Source organism: Bos javanicus, chromosome 14, assembly GCF_032452875.1.
Source record: "Bos javanicus breed banteng chromosome 14, ARS-OSU_banteng_1.0, whole genome shotgun sequence".
Classification (NCBI taxonomy): domain Eukaryota; kingdom Metazoa; phylum Chordata; class Mammalia; order Artiodactyla; family Bovidae; genus Bos; species Bos javanicus.
In genome coordinates this window covers 30,263,369-30,288,155 of record NC_083881.1, presented here as the reverse complement: position 1 = coordinate 30,288,155, position 24,787 = coordinate 30,263,369, and the positions used below count along the sequence as shown (strand labels likewise).

At 41.5% G+C, this 24,787-nt stretch overlaps 1 protein-coding gene across 7 annotated transcripts in view; it reads left to right on the top strand.

Moving 5' to 3' along the window:
- Positions 1-24,787, top strand: part of PDE7A (phosphodiesterase 7A) — a 113,026-nt gene that overhangs the window by 76,936 nt on the left and 11,303 nt on the right. For 6 of the 7 annotated variants that reach the window (XR_009740831.1, XR_009740832.1, XR_009740830.1 and 3 more), the window contains exons 4-12: positions 6,737-6,888; positions 8,630-8,693; positions 14,335-14,430; positions 16,372-16,472; positions 18,493-18,624; positions 18,840-18,931; positions 21,245-21,389; positions 22,310-22,406; positions 23,115-23,195. Coding sequence is in view for 3 of the 7 variants with exons in the window: in XM_061438875.1 (XP_061294859.1) it covers positions 6,737-6,888; positions 8,630-8,693; positions 14,335-14,430; positions 16,372-16,472; positions 18,493-18,624; positions 18,840-18,931; positions 21,245-21,389; positions 22,310-22,406; positions 23,115-23,195 (960 nt within the window). In the remaining 4 variants the exon portion in view is untranslated. Of the gene's footprint in view, positions 1-6,736; positions 6,889-8,629; positions 8,694-14,334; positions 14,431-16,371; positions 16,473-18,492; positions 18,625-18,839; positions 18,932-21,244; positions 21,390-22,309; positions 22,407-22,911; positions 23,072-23,114; positions 23,196-24,787 lie in introns of those variants that run through there. The other variant, XM_061438877.1, reaches the window with a different exon arrangement.

The window sequence follows — 24,787 nt, the reverse complement described above, 5'->3', positions numbered from 1 at the left end:
GCTTCATCCTTGATTTACAGTTACTGATTCCCTTTTCTTCCATCATCCTTTGGAAGCTATCCTAGGACAGTTCTGGAAATTTCTGTATCATTTTCTTTTAGAAAACCTGTTCTCCATTGAACTGTGCTGCTGTGTGCTTGTTCTGCTTCTGAAGGTTTGTTCTAAGGGACTCAGGATGGGTGCCAAGATTTCGTCACAGGAATGGTTATTGCAGAATTGTTGGTAAGAAATGTGAAAGTTAGGAACAGCAAAAAGATTTAGTAAATGATGATGATTTCCATACTTTATATTTGGCTAGTAAAAATGATGGGACACGTAAATTCCATTTACTGACTTGAAGAGATATTCATGAATTTGTAAGTTAAAAAAACTGTGAACTGTGTGGGATGAAAGAGAAACTTTATGTATACATGTATATAGGAAAGAGTTGATTGAAAACTACTTTGCGGGCCAGACTATTGATAGCTGTTGTTCCTGGGCCGCTAAGCCTTCCCGTGCAGCTTGTCCCCATTCTCAAACCCATGTTGAGGAGAGGAGAAGGCATAGGGCAGCTGCTCCCAGAAAGAACCAGGAAAAACATACCTTTTAAAAGAAAGTGACGGTGTGCCTCAAAATAACAGGGTAGGAAGCTCCAGGGGTTGATCTCTCCATCAAAACAACCGCTTTAAAGGGGGGATGGGCAGAATTCACTATTTCAGGACTCCGGGCGCTGGCTGGACACTGACGAGGACTGCTTGCTGAGGGAGGGGCTGCTGCTCTTCGGCGATTGGGCGTTGTGTTGGGCACAGACCCGTGATCGTCACTCACCCCTCGGCCCTCAGCCTGTGGGAACGCTGTCCAGTCATGGCTTGGTGAGGCCAGGGTGGGCAGTGGGGATCTAGTCCTCCAGAAATTTGGAGTTGCGTCTTTAAGTCAGTCTGGCAGATTCCGAGGCATGGGCACTGATGTTTGCCTGGGTTTCATCCCTTTTCAGCTGCAGAGGCTTCGGCCAGCAGCATCTACCAGAAGAGTTAAGGAATCGGTACTGCCCTCACCCCCTGGCCTTTGGAGCCAGACATTTGGGAAATCTGTGTTGGGTCACCAACTGACTTCAGCAATACTGTAATAGGAGCTTCAGTGACCACACACTACAAGGAGTAAACAAAGTCAAATAGATATGCAAAGGCCAGTTTGGAAAAATCACAAAACAGTTGGCTTCAGCCCACAACAAGTAAAAATAAACAGTCCTGGAAGAGTGAGAGATTAGATTTCCAGTTCCCCAAGTATAATTCGCACAATGTCCAGTTCTCAGTGAAAAACTATAGAACATAAAAAGAAATTGGAAACTATGACCCATACATATGACAAAAGAACATCACAGCAGCCACCCCGAGGATGCCCACACATGGGAACTGCTAATCAAAGAGGTTAACTCAACTGTCTTTAATGCTCAATGAGCTAAAGCAAACCAAGGGAGAGAATGAGAGGAAATCAGGAAGGCGCTGTGTGAACAAAATCTGAATCTCAATAAATAGGAATTATAAAAAAGAACCCAACAAGTTCTGGAGCTGATAAGTATGATAACTGAAATGAGAAATTCACTAGAGGGATTCAGCAGCAGATTTGAGTGAGCAGAAGAATAGATCAGCAAACTTGAAGATAAGAACATTGAAATAATCCAGACTGAGAAGCAGAAAGGAAAAGGAATGAAGAAAAATTCCTTCCACAAGAAACCCATTGAGGAATCCCCATGTATACCACATGTGACTCATAGCAGGCCCAGCAGGAGAAAGAAGAGGGAGGGCAGAAAAAGCTGTTTGAATGGTGGGCAACTTCCTGCAGCTGATGGAGATGTGGATATACACATCCAAGAAGCTCAGTGAACTCAAAGCAGGGTGAACATGTGGCGCACCGGTGCCGTCTGCAGATGCATGGAGACACCTAGAGACTGCTGTACGGAATGCAATTAAGTCAGAAAGAGAAAAACAAATGCCGTATAATATCACGTAGATGTGGAATCTACAAAAATGGTACAGATGAGTTTATTTGCAAGGCAGAAATAGAGACAGATGTAGAGAACAAAGTTATGGATGGAAGAGTGGAAGTGGGGGGATGAATTGGGAGTTTGGGATTGATATATATACACACACACACACACTATTGATGCTATGTATAAAAAGGGCTTCCCTGGTGGCTCACTAAAGAATCTGCCTGCAGTGCGAGAGACCCGGGTTTATTTCCTGGGTTGGGAAGAACCCTTGGAGAAGGGAATGGCACCCCATTCCAGTATTTGTGCCTGGAGAATTCCATGGACAGAGGAGCCTGGTGGGCTACAGTCCATGAGGCCGCCAAGAGTTGGACACAATTGAGTGACTAACACACTGTGTATAAAATAGGTAACTAATGAAAACCTATTGTATAGGTCAGGGAACTCTACTCAATATTCTGTGGTGACCTAAATGGGAAGGAAATCTGAAAAAGAGGGGATATATGTGTATATATAACTGATTCACTTTGCTGTACAGCAGAAACTAAACATTGTAAAGCAACTATAATCTGATAAAAATAAGAAAACACAACAAAAAGGCAAATTGTTGAAACCCAAAGACAAAGATAACTGGGGAAGCCATGGTAAAAGGACCTGAATATTTAATTCCAGAGCTGAACTAAAATGAAAATGGGGGTTGGACTGAAAAGGAACGGGGGAAAGCACTGACAACTAACAGACATTGGAAGAGGAAAAGGGAAAGAAGAGGGGATATAGAATGTAATAACATTAAAAGGTGACATCCAAGGTAGTAGACAACACAAGTCATAGAAACATAAGTATACTTAGTAAAACAGAGGTATTTTTTAATTTGTGGAGTTGTAGCAACGTCCTTCAGTAGAGGATTGGATAGATTATGGTCCATCCATATGGTGGAATACTTTTACAGCCTCAAAATGAGGACGGTCTCCGTGTACTGATAGGGAAAGAGTTTTAAGAAAAATTTAAAGACAAGGTACAAAACAAGTATGATATGCTACCATTTATGTAAAAGAAGTAGAACCATGGTATATAACAGTGTTTCCATATGTTTGAGCCAAAAACTCAGGAAGCATACCCACAAAACTTTTCAGGTAAAAAATGATCATTTTAGGGGAGAGTCTGGCAGTTGATTGGATCGGGAATGGGGTAGGGGTAAGGTTTTATCGCTGTGTTCTTTTCTCCCTCCCTCTTTCCCTCCTTGATTTTTATTTTTAAAACGTGAGTGCAGTATATTTGAAAAAACGTAATGAAGAAAAGATACCACTCCTTCTCCCAATCTGGTCCTATATTAAGCCTCAGGCAAAGCTTTGAGGTAGTTTGCATTGCCATCTCTGCAAAGTCTCTTGGAATTTTCTATTCTTTCTAGAATGTAATCTTAGGTATAGGCTCCTTGCCCACTAGGTAAAGAAAATTCTTTTCACTGGATGATTTGCCATTTCGTTTCGACAGCTACTCCGGCCTTTCTTAGATTGTATGTGAAATAATCCATAATTGTTAAAGCTGTTTCTGTCATTAAGTGAAGGTCTTATTTCTTACCCTGTTGTAAATGTTACTTCTGGGGCTAGTCTTGCTGGAAGGCGTTGGGCTCCTATGATGAGTGAGCTTTTCCCCTTGAGCTAATATCTAATATTCATGCTCAATATGGTCAAAACAGAGTTCTTGATAATGAGTCCCAACTTCAGGGCTCTGTAGGGAAAATAAGGACATGAATTATGGATAGTTTTCTGGGTTTTTTTCCCCCCCCAGTTAAGGGAAGTGAGACATCAAGAAGTTGTGACTTGTGAGAAGTCACCTAGGAAATAGGAGTACAGGCAGGGAAAGGCCCAGCCGTGGTCTCAGAGCCCTGACTCCTGGATGGTGCCGCTGTCTACATTGATGGTGCAGATCCTAGCGTGTTGTTGTGTGCACTCAGCACAGTGTGGGTTGAACCCTTCACAGGAGGCTCATTCAATGTTTGGACCTTATGTAATTATCCTCCCAAAGAGACTCTCAAGTTTACTTCAAGGATGGGTTAGTTTGGACATGTAATTTGGGAGCAGTGATCCTTCTATCAGTGTCTGGATGCAAAGTGATTGCCAGTGATGAAACTGTTACCTTCTCTGTGTAATTTAAGATACTGAATAGAAGGGAATGCTCATGAAGTCATGCTTATGATCTTGAACTCTTTTAGATTACTGTTGCATAATCAATAGAATGTGTCTTTCACAGCATTTTTTAGAAGCTTTCTTAAATGTATTGGCTCTAATGCGTTAATTATATAGCATTTCTACATTGGTTTCTGGGGTTATATTTGTACAATGGAGACGATAATCTTTGCCATCTTCACAGGATTGCTGTAATTACTAAACGGGATCACAGATGTGAATGTACTCTTGTAAAACTGTAAAGTGCCTTGTAAATACAGAGATGGTAGTACTAGTATTAACTAGATCTCATCTGGTCCCCGTGTGTTCGTGTCATTCCACTCTGTCCCTTCCAGGCCCAGTCTTTTCTAGGAATAACGTTAGAAGGGTCACATTAAATACTTGTATTTCTGTATGTTAGCTTTTCCCCCTATGTCTTTATTTTTGTAGATACTTCCATCTAAATAAGGACAATTTTGAATGATGGTGTATGCAGAATTTTATCATAAACTGTCGCTAAACCATATGGTAAAACAATAAACCATATGGTAGATTTGAAATAAGAGATTTGTGAGTAATGCTGTGGACACAGGATTTGTAAGCAGATCTGTGTTTTAAAATCTAGTTGTCACCCTGTATTGACTGTGTGACCTTATATATAGTCTCGTGTAGATTCAGTGTTTTCATGTATAAAGTGGAAGATAATAATAGTCATTTTCTGACACTGTAGAGGGCTAAATGAGATACTTTTTTTTAAGCACATGGAACATTTTCTGAACTTAAACTAACCTCATTCCTCAAACATACTAATTCTAGTTCAAACATAATCACTTGATATTTAATAGTGTTTCCACTTTGGTTCCAATCCTTTTTATGTAAGTCATGTTGCTAAAGATCAAAAGGTAACGCCACAGTTGTTCTAGATACTCTTTATTTTAGATTCACTGAGATGGAAGATGAAAAAACCACATAACTGTGTGTTGTTTCTGGCTTACGTGAGTATATGGGAACCTCAGAACTCATCAGTTATTTCACAAACAGTATGCACTTACTCAAGGAGGGCATAGCAGCCCACTCCGGTATTGCTGCCTGGAGAAGCCCATGGACAGAGGAGCTTGGTGGGCTACAGTCCATAGGGTCATAAAGAGTTGGACATGATTGAAGCAGCTTAGCATATGCACACACATGCAGTTATTCATTCATTCATTCAGTGTATGTTATGCATCCCTACATGGCACTATTATTAGGCTCTGAAATACAAAGATGAAAAAGTAGTTTGTGCCTGTATGGGAGGTCATCATTTGTTGAAGTAGACAGAGAAATAAGTAATTTTGTACAATATCAGAAGTGGTCTGACTGGGGTCTGCCCAGGCGGCCTTGAGAACCCAGAGGAGGTGCCCCCATCTCTCCTAGACGGCAGGTGTGCGTGTAGCTGTCCAGGTGTGCTTCCCAGGGCAGGTGTCGCCGGAGTCGAGTCTGGAGAGAGCCACCGCCTGGAAAATGAGGCCTTTTCATCGAGGATAAGGAGATGGAGTTTAGTTTGAAATGGTGATAGGCCAATGAATACTTTTATTTAGAGCAACATGAACAGGTTTGGAACTTGGAATAATTACCGAGAGGCATACCTACCTCTTAAACAGTGGCATCAAACATCAATTTTATCACCATCTTCACTGGCACCATTTCTTTGAAACCTGTTATATATCTGACCTGTGTATATAGTATCTCATTTAATCCAACACTGTTTGAATTAGATATCATTGCCGTTATTTTATAGCTGAGATAACTCTGGGTAATAGCGGTTGATAGAAGAGTTAGTGATGGGACACACACTAGAGAGTCTTTGATTGCCTGTCACTCGACCTTTGGAGAGTTAATGGAAGTTAAGATGAGAGATGCTGACTTGTTGATCCTTAGCCTTCATTTTCATGTTTTATGTTGTGAACATTTCGCTGAATTTAGTTAGTTTCTAGACTTTGAAGACTTCATTCCCTACAAGATAGCTTTTAACCAAAGTCTGTTATTTTGTCTGGCGCCCCAGAAACTTTGGTTCTGTCTCACACTGCAGGGAAACATGATGGTTAGACTCATGGAAAGAAGACATGTCAGTATCCAAACTGCGTTATTCTCCATTCTATCTCCTTTTCCTCTAAAGTTATCATAAAGGAATTTGAAATGACACCTCGTTAGGATTTGAGGTGCTTGAGTTCTAAGTCTCATAACATATGTAACTGGGGCCCTGGTTTCTCAGTGTGAAGGATGATTTGGAACTAGGTTTTGTCCTCCTGCTCCGTAGTGTTTCTATAGTGTATTGAAGCAATAGAGGGAGAGGTGATCATTCTTGGAAGTTTAAAAAAAGAAAAAACTGATGATTAATCCAACCACACTCCTGATTATGTTTCCAAATGCTGATAAAATTGGTCATTTACCCCTTCATTCTTAGCTGTTTAATTGAAAATCAAATAAAGTACCTCTTCTTTCCTAGAAATGTGGCATGACAGTTGATGAATTTTAAGAAATATTGGTATGTAACTAGAAGGTGCTCTTGATAGGTTATGTGCAGTTTTGACTTACTCTACTCACCTTTTTACTCCTTTCATTTCAGCTCAATCCGAAATTGAAGTTTCTGTGTCTGCAAGGAATATCAGACGGTTACTAAGTTTCCAGCGGTATCTTAGATCTTCACGCTTTTTTCGTGGTACTACTGTTTCAAATTCTCTGAACATTTTAGATGATGATTATAATGGACAAGCCAAGGTGTGTATAGCTTTCTTCAAGAAAACATTGATTCTTACATAGGTTTAATGAAACCTTGTTTCTCCCATATGATACTGATTTTATCTAGCCTTTTTTTGGTATGTGAAATCAGTTGAACTCAATTTTTATTATAGGTTTTCCCTTTAGAGCAGCTGTTCATCTTATGATTAGGTTATTACAGAGCAAGGAACTAAAATAATGAAAATGTTTTCATGTATTATAGCATTACAACATTTATTGTAATAGCAAGTAGATCAGTGGAACATTAAACTGTAAGGTCACAAGGATCCTAAGGCTGGAAAGAATATTATGGTTTTCCCGATGTAATTTCTCTATACTATAGTTAAGAAGGGACTCGGTTGCTCTCTTCCAGTTGTTTAAAAGTAAACTCAGCACAGGAAGTCTCATGACTTTCAGTCACACTTTTCATGATCTCTTGTATAAGTGAGATATTTGGAAGATTTAAATGTTTTTTTAAATTTGGTGATTGTGAGCATTGTTTTTTTCATATAGTTTAAAAGAAATATCTTAATGAAGGTGGAAATTGGCTGAGGTGGTTTTTTACTAAATGAGGATTTTTTAATAATCTCACATTTCTAACATTTGTAAAAGTATTCTTTGACTTAATACCTACGGGTTAGATGTAGGTTTGTGTAGATGGGGCCAGGGTACCCACTCTATGATTACATTAAAGTGAAAACATTTACTTCCCTGTTTGATAAAACAAATCAATGGAAAAGCACTCATACTTTCTTTAAATTTAAGAAAGTTCACAAGTTCTGCTTTTTCAAATGAGAATATTGGTCTGTGTGTCATTGGTTGTTAGGACTATTATCACTTCTTCTGGTAATACCTAGTATTGCTTATGCTGATTTAGCCATATATGAATATATGACAGTGAACTTTGGGTTCAAAATACAGATTTTTTCTTGAAAATAAAGTCCATGAAATTTTCAGGTTACAAAGACATGGTGTAAAAGTATCTGTTTGATTTTTAGGGTTGTTGTGGGGCTTATTTGCTTGGCTGAAATAACCATCAACCTAAAAATTATGTAGTAAATGCAATGGACTATTCTATTAGGATATTTAAGGAATATTAATAAATAAATTGGGAATGTGTTTTAAGAAGAAAATAACAAATAATTTAAGTGTAGTATATACTACAGGTGTCTGGTACCTGGATTCCAGAGTCTGATCACCTAACTTAAGACCCAGCTCTGTGACTCTCACTGAGCAAGTTAATGACTTTTTCCCTCTTTTCCCATCTGTAAATGAGGGTTGAAAACAATGCCTACATGATAGTGTTGGTGTGAATAGTAAGAATGTGTCAAAAATAAAGCATTTTTAATAGTATCTGGAATGTAGCAAGTATTCAACTATTGCAACTTTTATTAGATTTTTAAAATCTAGTTTCTAGACGGTGCAGTGTGTGAACTACACTTCTCTGATGGGTATTGGAATTCTTGACAGTTCATGAGAGCATAAGAATAAGTCAAAAGGAACACCAGCCTTACCTCTGCATTTATCAATTGAGAAAACATTAATTGTTTTTCAAATGGAGTTTATCCCTTTGGACATATTTTGGAGTTGTTTGGAAAGGTCATGACTAAGGAGAGTGATCATTAGCATTTCTTAAGTCGACCACTTTCTGTTTTTGTTAGCTTCCTTATGGACTATCTACAAAAGACAGAGAAAGTTACTGAGATTAAATTACAGTAGGAATGTTTGGTTTTCATTTCAGTGTATGCTGGAAAAAGTTGGAAATTGGAATTTTGATATCTTTCTATTTGATAGACTAACAAATGGTAAGTGAAGACTTTGACTTACTCTCATGTATTCTCAGGATTGCTGCATTGATGGGATTGCCACTGCTTTCATTTATTGAGTGTGGGCGCCCTCTGCTGGCTGAGGGAGCATCATATTGTTCCTTCTTCAGTGACTGATCTGTAAGCCTAGAGCATCCATCTAAAATTTTACTTTTGATTATCACTCTTAGTAGTAATCAAAAGTAATCCCTGTCATAGTCACTTGGGTATCTCTAATTAAACCTACTGCTGTTAATAAGAGGCTTCTCAGCTGGTTCAGTTGGTAAAGAATTCACTTGCCGATGGCAAGAGACGTGGTTTCAATCCCTGAATCAGGAAGATCCCCTGGAGGAGGGCATGGCAACCCACTCCAGTATTCTTGCCTGGAGAATCCCATGGACAGAGGAGCCTGGCGGGCTGCAAGTCCATGGGGTCGCAGAGTCAGACACGATTGAGCATGCACTTCTATTCTTCTTTTCTCTTGCTATTAATAACCCAACGTACACATTATTATCTCATGGTTCTTGATGTTTCCTTTTTGGGTTTTTTTGTGCTGTAGCCATGTACAGTGACATCCTCCAATCTTATATTCCAGTTTTGATAGCCCGAGATGTGTGGTAGATTGACGCCCTTTTGAGAGATGGCTTTTCTTCTCACTCTGGTTCTCAGGCTCTCTTTCTCTGCACACTTTAGAGAGATGGTGTGTTATGATCAGCAGAGCGGGCCCTTCTGACACTGCTTCTCTCTGGCGGGGTGGGTAGGGGAGAGCTTGGAGCTAATCACTATCTATGGAAAGTTTGAGTACGTTGGAAAAAAATAAAGATGATTCTGATTTGTTTACCTCTTTCTGAGTTCTGTTTTGCTTTGGCTGAAAGTGAAAAAAGTGTTAGCTGCTCAGTCGTGTCCGACTCTGCGGCCCCATGGACTATAGCCCGCCAGGCTCCTCTGTCCAGGGGATTCTCCAGGCCAGAATACTATGGTGGGTAGCTATGCCCTCCTCCAGGGGATCATTCCAACCCAGGGATTGAAGCCAGGTCTCCTGCATTGCAGGCAGATTCTTTACCAACTGAGCCAAGGTTCATTTTTCTTTATTGTCTTTGGGCACAGGAACAAATTCCCTTTGGGAATCATTTTTCATTTTGTATAAAATTTTTGACGTAAAAAGTTGGTGGTACCTATATATTCCAACTAGACTTTGTCCCTTTTGCCTTTTAAATAAATGAAGCAGAGTGGGAAGTTCACTGAGAGGAAGTTCTCACTGTTGAAATAAGTATGTGGCTCCCTGCTATACTTTGAAACTACCTTTTTTTCCCCCTAATTTTACTTTGGAATAAAGTTCCTTTTTACAAGGAAGCCAAATATGGAAACCACACTATAGTCATCTTGAGAATAGCTTGGGTCCACACAATGGACAGATGGGGAAGGACAGGGAAGCCTGGTGTGCTGCAGTCCACGGGGTCACAAAGAGTCAGACACGACTTAGTGACTGAACAATAACGAAGAAGCTTTTTAGTATCACATCGTCATTCCTCTGAGCTGTGTGGGCCAGGCATAGTGAGGACACCGCTGTGATCACGTTCTAGCTGTCTGTATCTGTCGACAGAAAAACTAGACCATCCCAGGCACAAGTGTGAGGACAGTAAAGGCCACCTCAGTGGCGGAGCCTCCCTCCCACTTCCCCGCCTTCTGTTTTTCTTCTTCTCTCTTCCTGTTCTCTTTCTCTCTGCCCTCTGGTGACCAGTGTCTCTTCCCCTCCCAGGCCCCCACTCAGGCCTGTCCTCCTAGAAAGGACTCTGATCGCGTCTACACAGCTGTCCCTCCATGCAGCCTTCCTTCCCTCTTTGAAAATATAGGTGCCTCAGCTTCTTCCAGATCTGGGAAACTCCCCTTTCCTACCACAACACAAATATTCCTTTAGTCCTTATCTCAGGATAAATATAGATAATACAATGCCCCCCTTAACACCTTCAAGGTCTAACCTCACGTAACACTTAACAGCTCATAGCCTATTCTTAGTCCCCTGGACACTTTGTCACTCACAGAAATAGTTGATTGTTTTTCTCTAGATTTTATTTTTAAAAAGAATGTATCTTGCCAGCCAAGGGGCGTGGCGGTGGAAGTGGATTGAGGGTGGCAGTGTACGATGCGCAGAATTCTAGTCACTGGTCCACGTGAGTTAACTTAGGTAGCACTTGGCTTGCCTGTGGGCTTCCCTGGCAGCTCAGATAGTAAAGAATCTACCTGCAGTGCAGGAGACCCAGGTTTGACTCCTGGGTTGGGAAGATCCCCTGGAGAAGGGAATGGCTACCCACTCCAGTATTCTTGCCTGGAGAATCCCATGGACAGAGGAGCCCGGTGGGTTCTAGTTCATGGGGTCGCAAAGAGTCAGACACGACTGAGCAACTAACACCAGCTCTTCTTTAATCATCTCACCCCTTTTTTGTGGAAAAGGTGGCCAAATGATTTCTTCTTAGAGTTGTTAGGGGTTAGTAGAAACCATCTGTGGTTAGCTGCCCACTTGTTTTACAGATGGTGACCTATTAATGCATATTCAGTTCACTACAGTCACCCAAAAGTTAAGGAATTTTATATAGGAAGAGATATTATTGGGAAACAAGTGGGCAGAAGAAAGTTCCTTTTTAACTTGCATTATTTAGTTGGATCTGCTTTCCTTTCAAAGCTGCTTAGCCTGGAATGAATCCTGGATGATGCATGTACTTGGTATCTAAGTTTTCGCTTCTTGCTCATTGGGCTGGTGTGCCCTGTGTTTCTTCTGTGGTGATTTTTCAAGTGATACTGTGAGGAGGACAGGGAAGAAGCTCTGAGTCCCACTACTCCTGGCTTGTCCACTGCAAGGTAGTAGGATATATTTGGCTTCTCTGGTGGCTCAGATGATAAAGAATCTGCCAGCAATACAAGAGACCCAGGTTGGATCCCTGTGTCAGTAAGATCCGCTGGAGAAGGGAATGCCAACTCACTCTATTATTCTTGCCTGCAGAGTCCCATGGACACAGGAGCCTGGCAAGCTACAGTCCATGGGGTCGCAAAGAGTCTGACATGACTGAGCGACTAACATACACACACAGACACACACACGGAAGATATTAGATGTTGCTTTTTGCAGGAAGGAGTTAAGTTACATGAGATGCCAAGAAAGGGCTTGTCACCCCTGAAGGTCACCTGGCACACGAGGGCCCTCGTTGCTGGACCCGTGTTGTCGCCGGAGCCCAGTCCTTACATGTAGAGTCCCGTCCGGAAACCTGTTGAGAGCCATAACGCCGTAGGCAGGCCTGTCCTTTGGTATGTCTTTATATAGGGTAACTTTTCTCTAAGTTACAAATTTTCTTTTCCAAGAAAGCGTTTGTTTCCATTTTCATATAAAAGAATTTCTTCAGTGCCTGTTTCTTGTTGTAACGTATCAACTAAGCATCACTTGCTTTGAAATAATAAATTTCATTGACTTGTATTCTTACTCACTGGTATTAAGTCAGTTGGTATCTTGTGAACTGAAAATAAGAAAAAAATGTTGGATGCAGGTTTTCATTGTAGTATGGGTGGTACACTTTGACAGATTGGTTCTTGTCAGATTCCTCTGAGGTTCTTGGAGGGAAGACGTTAGCATACCTTTCTTACTGCCGTTTGCCTGAATTCCAGATGAGAGTATTTTACCATTGGATTGCAGCTTCCTTAAAACTCACTCTAGACCCTAGAGATCAGTCATTTATTTCATTAGGTTTGGGAAACAGTTTTGGGGAGAACCTATGATTACCTGAATATAGAGAATGAATATACATCCTTTTTTTTTAATTGAAGTGTAACTGACATATTAGCTTGAAGTATACAACGTAGTGATTTACTGTTCGTATACACTGAAAAATAATCACCACATGGGTCTAGTCACCACATATAGAAGTTACATCTTTGTATTATGATGAGAATTTTTAAGATCTGGTATCTTAGCAGCATTCAAGTATGCAGTACACTTTGTCCATCTCCCCACACCCTCACCTCTGGCAACCACCGATCTGTTCTCTGTATCTGTGAGCTCAGGACTTTGTCGTTTGGGTTTAGATTCCATGTAGAGGTGAGATCATACGGCATTTATCTTTCTCTTTCACTTAGCACAGTTCCTCAAACTCCCTCCGTTTGTCACATGAGGCAAGATTTCCTGCTTCTTATGCCTGAGTAATAGCCCATTGCATACATATCACAGTTTCTTTATCCAGTCATGCATCTGTGGGCCCTTAGGTTGATGCCATGTCTTGGCTATTGTAAATAAGCTAGTGAAGATGGGGTACAGATATCTTTTTGAGATAGTGATTCCATTTCCTTCAGATATTTACCCCAAAGTAGAATTGCTCAATCATATGGTAGTTCTAGTTTAAATTTTTTAAGGAACCTCCATTGTTTTCCATAGTGACTACACCAGCTTAAGAACCCCACCAACAGTTCACCAAAGGGTTCCCTTTTCTTCACACCCTTGCCAGCACTTGTTATCGCTTATCTTTTTGATCATAGCCATTCTGACAAGTGTGAGGTAATCCCTTGTTGTGGTTTTAATTTGCGTTTCCCTGGTGATCAGTGAACAGCTTTTCATTTACCTATTGGCCACTTGTATGTCTTATTTGGAAAACCATTAATTCAGATCCTTTGCTCATTTTTTAAAACTCAGATTTTTTTTTTTTTTATTATATGTTCTGAAACATCAATGTATCTGTCCCAAGAAAAATTGGTTGTTACAGCAGTAAAAATAGGACCATAGCCCACTTCTTCACCTGATTCTAGACCACATGGGCTCATATTTGCACCAGTAGAGTGTTACCAAAATTTGAATACATTTTTTAAGTTTTCACTTCTTAAAGGTAGAAGATTTGAAATGGGTTTTTTTTCTTTCTGTTTGAAGACGATAAGTGAGGTGGTGTTTAAGAGGGCTCTCTTGGCAGCCACATCCTTTCCCGTGTTGCTCATGCAAACATTGTTCCAGTTAATTTGCTTTTTTTCCTCAGCCATGGGCTTCTCAACAGCTATTCAGGCAGCTTGGATTAGGTTAGCCCAGTAGTCCTTTATCATTATTTGTAAATATTATTACTACACATTTTCATTTAGAACTAGTTGTGTCTTTATATGTTTGTAAGAATCATAGATTTCTTTTGAGAATACAGAATCATGTGTTATGTTATTGTCTGAACGCTGGCAGTAATATATGAGCTTACACACCTTTAAATATAGAGTCTATTTAATTGTTAAATAATACAGCATTTGTAGTCAAGACGCTTTGCTCTGGGACACACCTGCTCAGTTAGGGGGATGGTTGCAAGGAGGTTTTAAGTGCTTTGGGAAATTGAATTAAACTTACTCAGTGTGGATAATTTTCGAAGTTTTCTATCAATTCTAATTATTTATCATCCATTTGTTTGGTTTTTGAAAAATAAAACCAAAAAAAAGTTTTTTCTTAGAATGGAAAAAAAGATGTGATATTTAAAATTCAAAACTGGGAAGATAAGATGTAAATTTTAGATGGACAACAAGTAGGACTTGGTACTCTTTATGTTGTATATTCAAACCCTTATTTGGAAGCACAGTGCAGTTATGTTATTAATATCTTGTATTCCTACTAATGTCTCCTCTCCTTTCTTTTTAGGAAATAGTCTAGTAAGTTTAACCTTTCATTTATTTAGTCTCCATGGATTAATTGAGTACTTCCATTTAGATATGATGAAACTTCGTAGATTTTTAGGTAAGTGATTCTAACCTTACATTTAAGAGTAATATTTATACGGGAACTTGTTACCTTTTCTCTCAGTTATATCAGCTATGGCTTTAAAACTAACCGCCCCAAAGTTAGTGTTTTGAAGCAACACATGTGTGCGGAGCCCTGAGTCTGTGGGCTGCTGCTGGTCTGGCTGAGCTTGTTCGTGTCCCTGCCCGGGACACTGGATGAGCCGCATGGCAGCTTCACGGGCCTTGGCTGGGCCCTTCCCAGGGGCACTGGGCCTGACCCAGCTCAGCTCTACGTGGTCTACTGTTAAATTAAAGGGAGGCAGAGGAGTTTGGCACCGTCACAGAGTCACATTAAAAACAAAAAACAGGAACTTCCCTGGGGGTCCAGTGGCTAAGACTCAGTGTGCCCAATGCAGGAAGCCTGGGTTTGATCCCTGGTCAGGGAACTAGATCCCGCATGCTGCAGCTAAGATCCAGTGCAGCAAGATAAATAAAATAATTTTTTTTTTTTTAATTATTATTTTACAATGAGCCGAGCTTGTTCAAAGTGCGGTGGCCAGTTTTTAGGAGACCGCTGGTGTGTCCAGAGCTCAGGCTGGACGCTGGCACCTTCCCATCCACCACAACCCTATTGCCGGAGCTGGTCACAGGGGGGACTGCACCCCTGGGTGGGGAGCTGTGAGGGCCCAGTGCCATGGGTGGGGGCACCAGGGGCCTGGTGAGCTGGAGCCCCTTTACCCACAGTCTCCCATGTCAGCCACAACTTTCTCACAAAGACAACACAACTTCTGTCCTTTCCTCACTTCTTGAAGATTAAACCCTTAAATGATTAGGTACGTGGCACTTGGATCTTCTCTTTTCCTGATCCCTGAAATCTCTTGACAGCAACCTCCAAGGATTATTTTGACTATGTTTTAATGTACAGAGTGATATTTAAGAGCACTCTGCCAGGAAACAAATTGGGGTCATTCACTAAATAAATGTGTTAGAAGAAAATTAGCATAAGGATTCTTTCTTATTTTTTTAAGGAAGAAGAGAATATTTTCTTTCCTCTTAAGTAGCTAACTAAGAGAAGATATCGAGGACTTTTTGAAAGACTGCTAATGCATATTTATTTATAAATTGTATGTCTGTAATATGTACTAATACATAAATTATACAAGCACATACAAACGTAGATATTAACGAGAGTATTTAAAAAGCTATTTTAAAGGATGGAATCAGAGTCAGTGGAAAGTTCCAGTGCTCTTCGCCCCTCACCTGTGTGTCCTAGTGTACCACTTTGGGGTTGGCTCACGGTACCGGGCACCACTGGGCCGAGTGCAGGGCTGCTGGGGCCGTGGTGCAGGTTTGATGGTGGCAGGTTTGGCTGGACCCCTCGGTCTCGTCTGCTTTTTCATGGTTAACGTAACTGACGCTGAGCAGAGGAGGCAGATGAACAGGTCATCCTTCCCGCACTCCTAAAAAACTAATTCCAGATCCAAAACTCACCTCACTGATAAAGCATCCTGGAATCCACACACATTCCCCAATGTCTGTACTCGTATTGCATCAGAGATGTTTGTTCTCTAACGGATTCATCGTTCCTGTAACAGCATCTAGCACAATACGTATTTATTGAATGAATTGTACTCCTTTTACTTAACTAAAATTCTTTTTAAAGTAAACAACAGTCAAAGGAGTTTGGCACAATGAGATTGACATTTTAAAAGAGAAGAAGAAAAAAAATAATTTTACAAATTTGACATGAATACCTTCTCGTTTTAAAAGTTTCAAACGAGTTAGTCACAGTGGTGGTCATGTGAGTTCTGGAGTGGTTATCATCTCTCTGAATTGAACAGTTAGCTGATAGCCACGTGAGTAGGGTAAGTGGGAAATACATAATTGTTGCAATTTTTGCACTTGTAAGTGCCTCCTGTTTGCAATTAAATTGGGGGTCTTTTTTCCTTTGATGCAGTGATGATTCAAGAAGATTACCACAGTCAGAACCCTTACCACAATGCAGTCCACGCTGCCGACGTTACTCAGGCCATGCACTGTTACCTAAAAGAACCTAAGGTAAGGTGCCGGCGTTTACAGTCAGCCAGAGCCCTGAGCAAACTCTCTTGATTTAATTTCAAGCACTTCCTTAAGTTAGTGATTTTGTTGTTGTTTACTCTCTCAGTCATGTCTGCCTCTTTGTGACCCCATGAGCTGTAGCCCACCAGGCTCCTCTGTCCATGGAATTCTCCAGGCAGGAATACTGGAGTGGGTTGCCAGTTCTTCCTCCAGGGGATCTTCCCACCCAGGGATTGAACCCACCTCTCCTGCATTGGCAGGCGGATTTTTTTTTTTTAACCACTGAGCCACCTGGGAAGCCCTAAGTTGGTGATTTAATCAGACTCAGAAGCTTCCTTCTCAGGAATGAGATGTAGCAGGATCAAGTTTGCAAATGTGGCTGTATTTTTAATCACACTTTAAGCTAGAGAATCGAGGTGATTGTCGAGAGCAAGGCTGCAAAAGCCCAAGCGAGGGCCAAGCCATCCAGCTTCTCCACGCGAGTCATCTGGCGATTACACTGAGCTCCATGAGGACAGGGATGGCATTGGTGTCATGTCCAGTGATGAATAGGGAGCTGTGAGACTGAAGTGGGAGAAATTACAGAACTGTCCTGGCTGTGGAGGGAGAACAAAGCAGACAAGACCAGCAACCCAGCTGCTGCCCGTGAGGGGCCGTTTCTGTAGCCGTGGGGCAGGAGAGAGGTGGGCAGTTGGTGAGGTCTTTGGAAATCAGAATGAGGAGGATGTGGTGTCTGGATGCCTTTGTTGGGGGTGAAGTAGGAAGAGGGATGGGTGGATACCGCCCTGAGCAGCTGAGGGAATTGCTGAGAGGGAGAGAAGGTAGAAGAGGGGAGAGGCCCGGGGAGATGGTGAGCTCCATTGTGGATGTGTGTGGTTATGCGTGTCCCTGCCATATCCAAGTGGAGGGATCTAGTGAAGAGGTGGATAGGAGTCTGCAGTAAAACAGAGAAGTCAGAGTTGGGGGTCATCAGCCATAGATGTAATGGAAGCCATGTTTGCTCATGGACGTTTCCTGTTCTAGAGCTGGTAAAATTACATCCGCCCTCCCTTAGGCCTGCTTCTAGACTCCTCTCCTCTGGGGTCTTAGTTCCAGCTAGATGTTGGGAGGGAAGCAGGCTGACAGGGCCAGTTTGTGCCAGTTGATGCCAACTCCAAGAATACAGCCACGTGGGTGCCACTCTTCTGGTTTTTCAAGAGATCGTGGAATATGTGAAAATACCCCAATTAAAAAACCAATTTTATTGTGGCATCATTCATATACAGTGATAAAAATGGATACGTTTTATGCATGTACACCCAGCTGCCCCAATTTTTAAATTAAACTGTAAAAAAATACTCAGGGGGAAAAAAAAACAAACCTCTGGGCCAAGCCTAAAGTTTCTCTTTGACAGTCTTGTGGGAGAAATTGGTACTTCACCACCACACAGCCAGGGAAGTGGACCGATGGAACTAAGTGCTGCATTCCAGGGGACCTGAGCCGGTGCGGGGGTAAACCTGGTCCACAGGCTGTGGGGGCCTCACCCTCCCACTGGCCACGCCCAGCCGGAAGCCAGGGCTGCGGAGCGATGCCGGGCACAGGAGGGGAGAGTGTGCGGGCGAATACGGATGCAGAGGCCGTCTTAACCCGTGCACGTCTGGCAGTGGTGACGTGAAACACTTTTTGCCAGTGTAGCCCTGATCATCCTTATTTTAAACACTTTTCACCATGAACATACTCAAAAAGATGGTTTATACTTTAGCTGTCATCTTAGTTACGCTTGTTTCAAATGAAGCCGTGTAAGGGTGAGCCGGGTCCACGACCTCCCCACGGGCAAGGGACTGCATCATACCACGCCTCCCGCCAGGGGCATGAGTGGACAGCACGTGGCAGGCACGCCTTGGCCTGGACGAACGGTCAGAGAAACACGAGGGGAGGAGACCGTGGAGAGTCTCATTCAAGGCTGATTTAGAACAGCTGTTGTCATGGTACAGTTCGTTGCAGACACGTCTGTAATCAGTTATTCCTCGCCACCGTCTAGCTTGCCAACTCTGTAACTCCTTGGGACGTCTTGCTGAGCTTAATTGCAGCTGCCACTCATGATCTGGATCATCCAGGTGTTAATCAACCTTTCCTCATTAAAACTAACCATTACCTGGCAACTTTATACAAGGTGAGTGCAAGCTCTTCCTCAAAGTTTAATATTCTTGTATTCTAGAAAATGGGTCACGTTTTAAAGGAGTAAAAGTAAATTGGTTCTCAGTGAATGTTAGAATTTTAACCAGCTTGATATTACTTAGAAATATTGCTTTATGTTCAGAAAAAGACTTACCCTTTGCTGATTCAGATCTGCCCTTTTTGTTTTGTTTTGTTTTGTTTTTTTGGTAGAATACCTCAGTTCTGGAAAATCACCACTGGAGATCTGCAGTGGGGTTATTGAGAGAATCTGGTTTATTCTCACATATGCCATTAGAAAGCAGGTAGGTTAAGACAAAATTAATTATTTATGAACTGTGGATATTAAGTTGGAAAAACAATTATTTAAAGTTTTTAAGATTATGTTGTTATATTCAGGTATTCCACAATTTGGGGGTGAAAATGAAAGTCGCTTAGCTGTGTCCAACTCTTTGCAATCCCATGGACTGTAGCCCACCAGGCTCCTCTGTCCATGGGATTGTCCAGGCAAGAATACTGGAGTGGGTAGCCATTCCCTTCTCTAGGGGATCTTCCTGATCCAGGGATTGAACCCAGGTATCCCACATTGCAGGTGGATTCTTTACTATCTGAGCCACCAAGGAGGCCCCAGTTGGGGGGTAGGTTATCTTATTTTACAAATTTGTATCAAAATTTTAGTCATTTACACCTATTCTGAAATAGTAGCATTTTTTTTTTCAGTGAATTTTTATGAAGGATCAATCCACAGATACTACAAAATGCACTCTGGATACACAGTGGCTCAGTCATGTTTACCACTTATTTATGTAAATAGAATTACATATTTCCATTTTATACTCTTGAATAAAACCTTAATGTAAAGGTAAATTGGATAGAAAGTAAACAATCTGTATAATAAATCGATTCATTAAAATCTGTTTTAGGAAAAATAATGAAGAGAAAGAATGGAAAACCTAGTATTTTTTTTTTAGACATCAGTGTCATTTGATGTCAAGCAGACCATCTGAGTGGGACTTCCCAGGTGGCTCAGTGGCAAAGAACCCACCTGCCAATGCAGGAGACACAGGTTTGATCCCTGGGTCAGGAAGGTCCCCTGTAGGAGGAAATGGCAACCCACTCTAGTATTCTTGCCTGAAGAATTCCACAGACAGAGGAGCCTCAGGGGCTATAGTCCATAGGCTCTCAAAGAGTCGGACACGACTGAATGACTGAACAACTAAGCGTGCGCGCACACGCGCACACACACACCATTTGAAAAGCTAACAAAGAGCACTAACTTAAAGGAGCCCGATACGGGGGTATTGTCAACAGAATCTCGTCATTGGTCCACCAGCAAAAGCTTTTAATGGTGTCTCATCCCGAGAAGGTGACCTGGGGAAACGATGTCAGTGGGTATCAACTGCCTAATTCTAGAGAAAGGGGAACATAAAAATGCGTTAGGATGACAAGGTTTAAGTTACCGTCACTGCTCTTTCCTTTTTCTTTCCCTTTCTCAATTTAAAAGAACTTTATAAAACAACAGTTTTTGGTAATGATCATAAGAAAAAAGGTGGACTTTAAAAAAAATTTTTAAGTCTGTATTCATGGCTACCATTTGGAGTTTGACAATACTTCTGGTAAGTAAAATTGTTTCTTGTCGTCGTACAAATATATAAAAACTATTTAAACCACCATATACTAACTGGTGTTAGTATATATAAATGCTCTTTTTCTTGAATAAGATGGATTAAATTGTTTGCTTTATTATTCCCTTTTTATCATGTGTTGCATTTGATGTTAATCCTGTTGAATTCTCATATTTATTTCAAATAAAAACTGAAAATCAGGAATACTACACAATTGTGTCCTTTTATGTCTTCTTTCTTTAGGGTTTTATTTAATATTCGATATTGTGAGCTTTTTAATCTATAATGATCAGCTCTTTACTGATCATTATACAAAGAAAACATTGGCGATGGCCCATTGAAACAAAAGGAATTTTTGAACATTCTTCCTATTTGACTTGAGAAAGCTTTTTAGATGATATATTTGTTATCTGTATTAACATATTACATTTTCCCTTCCAGAAAATTTGAACAGTCTTACAGATAATTGATTCTTGAATTTGGCTCTGAAAATATAATTGAATCTAAACTGTATTACATCGCTTGGTGGAGCTTCATTAGCGTTTACTCAGACATATTTTCTCATGTCTGCAGGAGTCAGTCATCAAATAGTCCGTTCCTCCTCCATCTGACCCTCATCCTGCATCTCAGGCACCCAACAAAGAATCCAGAGTTTTTCCCTACATCACAGCAAAAAATTTTCTCAAGCAACATGTCAATTGTACATCACTTATTTTTTTTAAGGCATATAATTCCACCTTAAGACCTTCCTTTCGGAGTGTTTGCCAAGTGGTATTTTCCTACAAGCTCTCTAGGTCTTGGATTGACCATTGTAGTAGGTTTTTAAAAATGCATTCCTTAAAACCCATATTTTTCAGTAGGTTAAAAGTTGAATGGCAGAATATCTTAGAGCTCAGTAAAGCTTTCTGCGTATTAAGATTAAGGGAAAAATAATTAAGAAGTAGCTATTCAACTGAAATCCTTGTGTTTCTCTGTCTGTTTCTCTACTTCCAGACAACAGATGGAGGCTCAGATAGGCGCTCTGATACTGGCCACAGACATCAGCCGCCAGAATGAATACTTGTCCTTGTTTCGGGCCCATCTGGACAAGGGCGATCTACATCTGGAAGATGCCAGGCATAGGCACTTGGTCTTACAGGTAAAATGTGGCCTGGAAAAATTCTATTTCTAGGGCAGATCGTTAGAATAAAAATGAAATGTTCTCATGTAGTTCTCTGAGTGGTTAAATCTTGAGAGCAAGCTGTGGTCTGCAAAGTGTCACACAAGGCTACACAGGAAAGGGCCATCACTTTTGTCTTTTTCACACTTGAGATTTCTAACAGTAAAACAGTGTTTACAAGATGCGGTACCAGTCAACAGTAGCAGCTTTTTTTTGTTGTTTCGTTTTTTGGCTGTGCCACATAGCACACAGGATCTTAGTTCCCTGACCAGGAATTGAACCTGTGCCCCCTGCATTGGATGCACAGAGTCTTAACCACTGGATGGCCAGGGAAGTCCCAAACAGCATTTTATTTTAACAAGTTCTCACACATGAAAAATGAGAAATGACTGATTGGTTTGTAGCTTTCTGATTAATATAGTTCTGTGTTAGCTGTCTGGAATTATCAAGCATGTTCAGTTTGGTTAGCAGGCTTTCAGCACCTCTATAAAATAATTGCTGTAACTAACAGTATCATAAACTCAGTGTGAAAATGAAAGTCGCTCAGTCGTACCCCAACTTTTTTCATCCCCATGGACAGAGGAGCCCATCAGACTTCCTCTGTCCATGGGATTCTCCAGGCAAGAACACTGGAGTGGTTGCCATTTCCTTCTCCAGGGGATCTTCCTGACCCAGGGATCGAGTCTGCTGCAGACTCGCATCTGCTGCATTGGAGGCAGATTCTTTACCATCTGAGCCACCAGGAAAGCCCCAAACTCAGTGTAAAGGATAACAGATGTCCTGTTGCAACATTTTCTTTTTTAAGGTGTTCTTTTCCCCGCTATTAGAGTATATTTAAACTTGGTACATTTGAAATTTTACTTTTTTTCTTAAGATAGTTTCAATATTTTGCTTGCTAGATGGCTTTGAAGTGTGCCGATATTTGTAACCCGTGTCGGACCTGGGAATTAAGCAAGCAGTGGAGTGAAAAAGTAACAGAGGAATTCTTCCATCAAGGCAAGTTACAGTGTTGAGTGTTGAGTGATCACCTGTCCATTTCATTTTTTGGCATCATATGAATAAAATAACTTAGACAATTAAAGTAACTTAGACAAAATAACTGCTAGACAGCTGTAGAGTCTAGCAGTAGGTGCCTGATAGTTTTAGTGGCGGTTCACAATAGATGGATATAGAACCAGTAATGCACAATTTGGGGACCTGTTTTGAAAAAATCAGCAGTTGTCTTTTGAAATGATCTGATGTGTGTGCATTTATGAATAGACATAGAGCAAGTTGGGAGTTTTGCTGTACAGAAAGATTGTCCCGCCCTTGCTCCATCCTTGTCCCGTGTGAAGGGTATGGCCATAGGACATATTTTGTGAATTAAAGCCAGAAAGATAAAGATCTTCATTCCATGCGTCTTCCTTTTAGAAATCTTAAGTTTTAAACTAAAATGCTGTGACAGAATTACAATCCTGGGATAACATCTAGTTAAGTTTTCCACCCTCTCCATTTGAAATAGGTTATCAGCTTGGCAACCTTTTCTATGTGTGAATAACTTAAAATTTAAAAAAGAACTAATTTAGAAGGCGTCCTCTCATGAGGATTAAGTATGTTACATTTTTCCTAAGGAATTTACAGGTAAGATGAAGACTTTAATTATATTTTTAACCAATAAGGTATAGTCCACATAAAGAATTCTCTTTCTCTTTTTTAAATTTCTAGGAGATATAGAAAAAAAGTATCATTTGGGTGTGAGTCCACTCTGCGATCGTCAGACTGAATCAATTGCCAACATCCAGATTGGTAACTATACATACTCAGATATAACTGGTTTTTAAAATGCCATTCACTTTAATTTTGTCAGGAAGAGAGGTACATCTGAAATATAAATATTAAAATGCTTATTTCTAATTTTTAAATAATCTTATTCCTGGATTTTTTTTTGACCCTTATAATTTACTCTCACTTGATTTTAGTTGGTAAAAAGCAGAGCAGGTCCAGTGGTTAAGAATCTGCCTTCCACTGCAGGGGACACAGATTTGATCCCTGGTTGGGAAAGATCTCATGCACTGGGGTGGCTAGGCCTGTGTGCCACAACCACTGAAGCCCATGTGCCTAGAGCCCGTGCTCTGCAACAACAGAAGGCAGTCACTGCAACAAGAAGCCTGCGCATGACTAGAGAAAGCCCGTGCACAGCAAAGAAGACCCCGCACAGCCAGAAATTAAATAGTTAAAAAGCAAGCAGAAAAAAAAAAAAAAGGCAAGCAGAGCAGGTTGCAGTAACTTTCTGTTCTAAGATGGAAAGAATAGGAACTTCCCTGATGGTTCAGTGGTTAAGAATCTGCCTGCCAATGTAAGGGACACAGGTTTGATCCCTGGTCCAGGAATGTCCAGGAAGGCTTCCCTGGTGGCTCAGAGGTTAAAGCATCTGCTTCCAATGCGGGAGACCCGGGTTCGATCCCTGGGTCGGGAAGATCCCCTGGAGAAGGAAATGGTAACCCACTCCAGTATTCTTGCCTGGAGAATCCCATGGACGGAGAAGCCTGGTAGGCTACAGTCCATGGGGTCGCAATGAGTCGGGCACAACTGAGCGACTTCACTCACTCACTCACTCACCAGGAAGATCCCACATGCTGTGGGGCAACAGAGCCCATGCACCTGCTCTCTGCAACTAGAGGAAAGCCCACGTACAGCAATGAAGATCCAGTGCGGCACTCCCCTCCCCAGCCCCCAGACCCCAAAAAGAAAGAAACTCTGTCACTCTGGAACCACTAGACCTGATTGCCAGTGAACACTTGCAACCTCAGGCTCTTCTGCTCCACCTGCTGGTTGAAGCTGACTCTGCAGCACTGCGCACAGGCCCCTGTAACCTGGCCTCAAGTCGTCTCCCCAGCACCCACCCTCTCTTTTACCTTCAGCAACTTGGGACCCCACTGGGCTCTGCACAGCCACACCTGTGTGAAGGCAGGAGTCCCAGGCACGTGGACTGTCCTGGGACAGTTAAGTAGACTCACAAATGGTTGGGCAGCTCCTGACTCACAGCCACCCAAGACAAGCGCTGCTGGGCTCCTCTTCTTCATTCGCCCAGTTTATACAGTTAGCAGGTGTTGGTCTTTGTGACCTCAAATCCTAAGGGAAAGTGGGGCTTGGAAAGATTCTCCTTCTAGGGTAAGTCAGGGAACTGTTAGAATAAACTCAGTGCTAAGCAGCAGTTACCCGGAGCCAGCGTGTGGTCAGTAAGCAGAAGTCATGTTGAGTCGATAGGTTTTCTTCTGTGATAGGAGCCCTGGGTCTGTCGTGTGCGGGGTGAGAGTGAGGCACGTGACCCGGCACCCTGTGGTGTCTGGGACAAGAATAGAGAGGGGCACGTGGACAGGGACAATTAAGTGGATTCA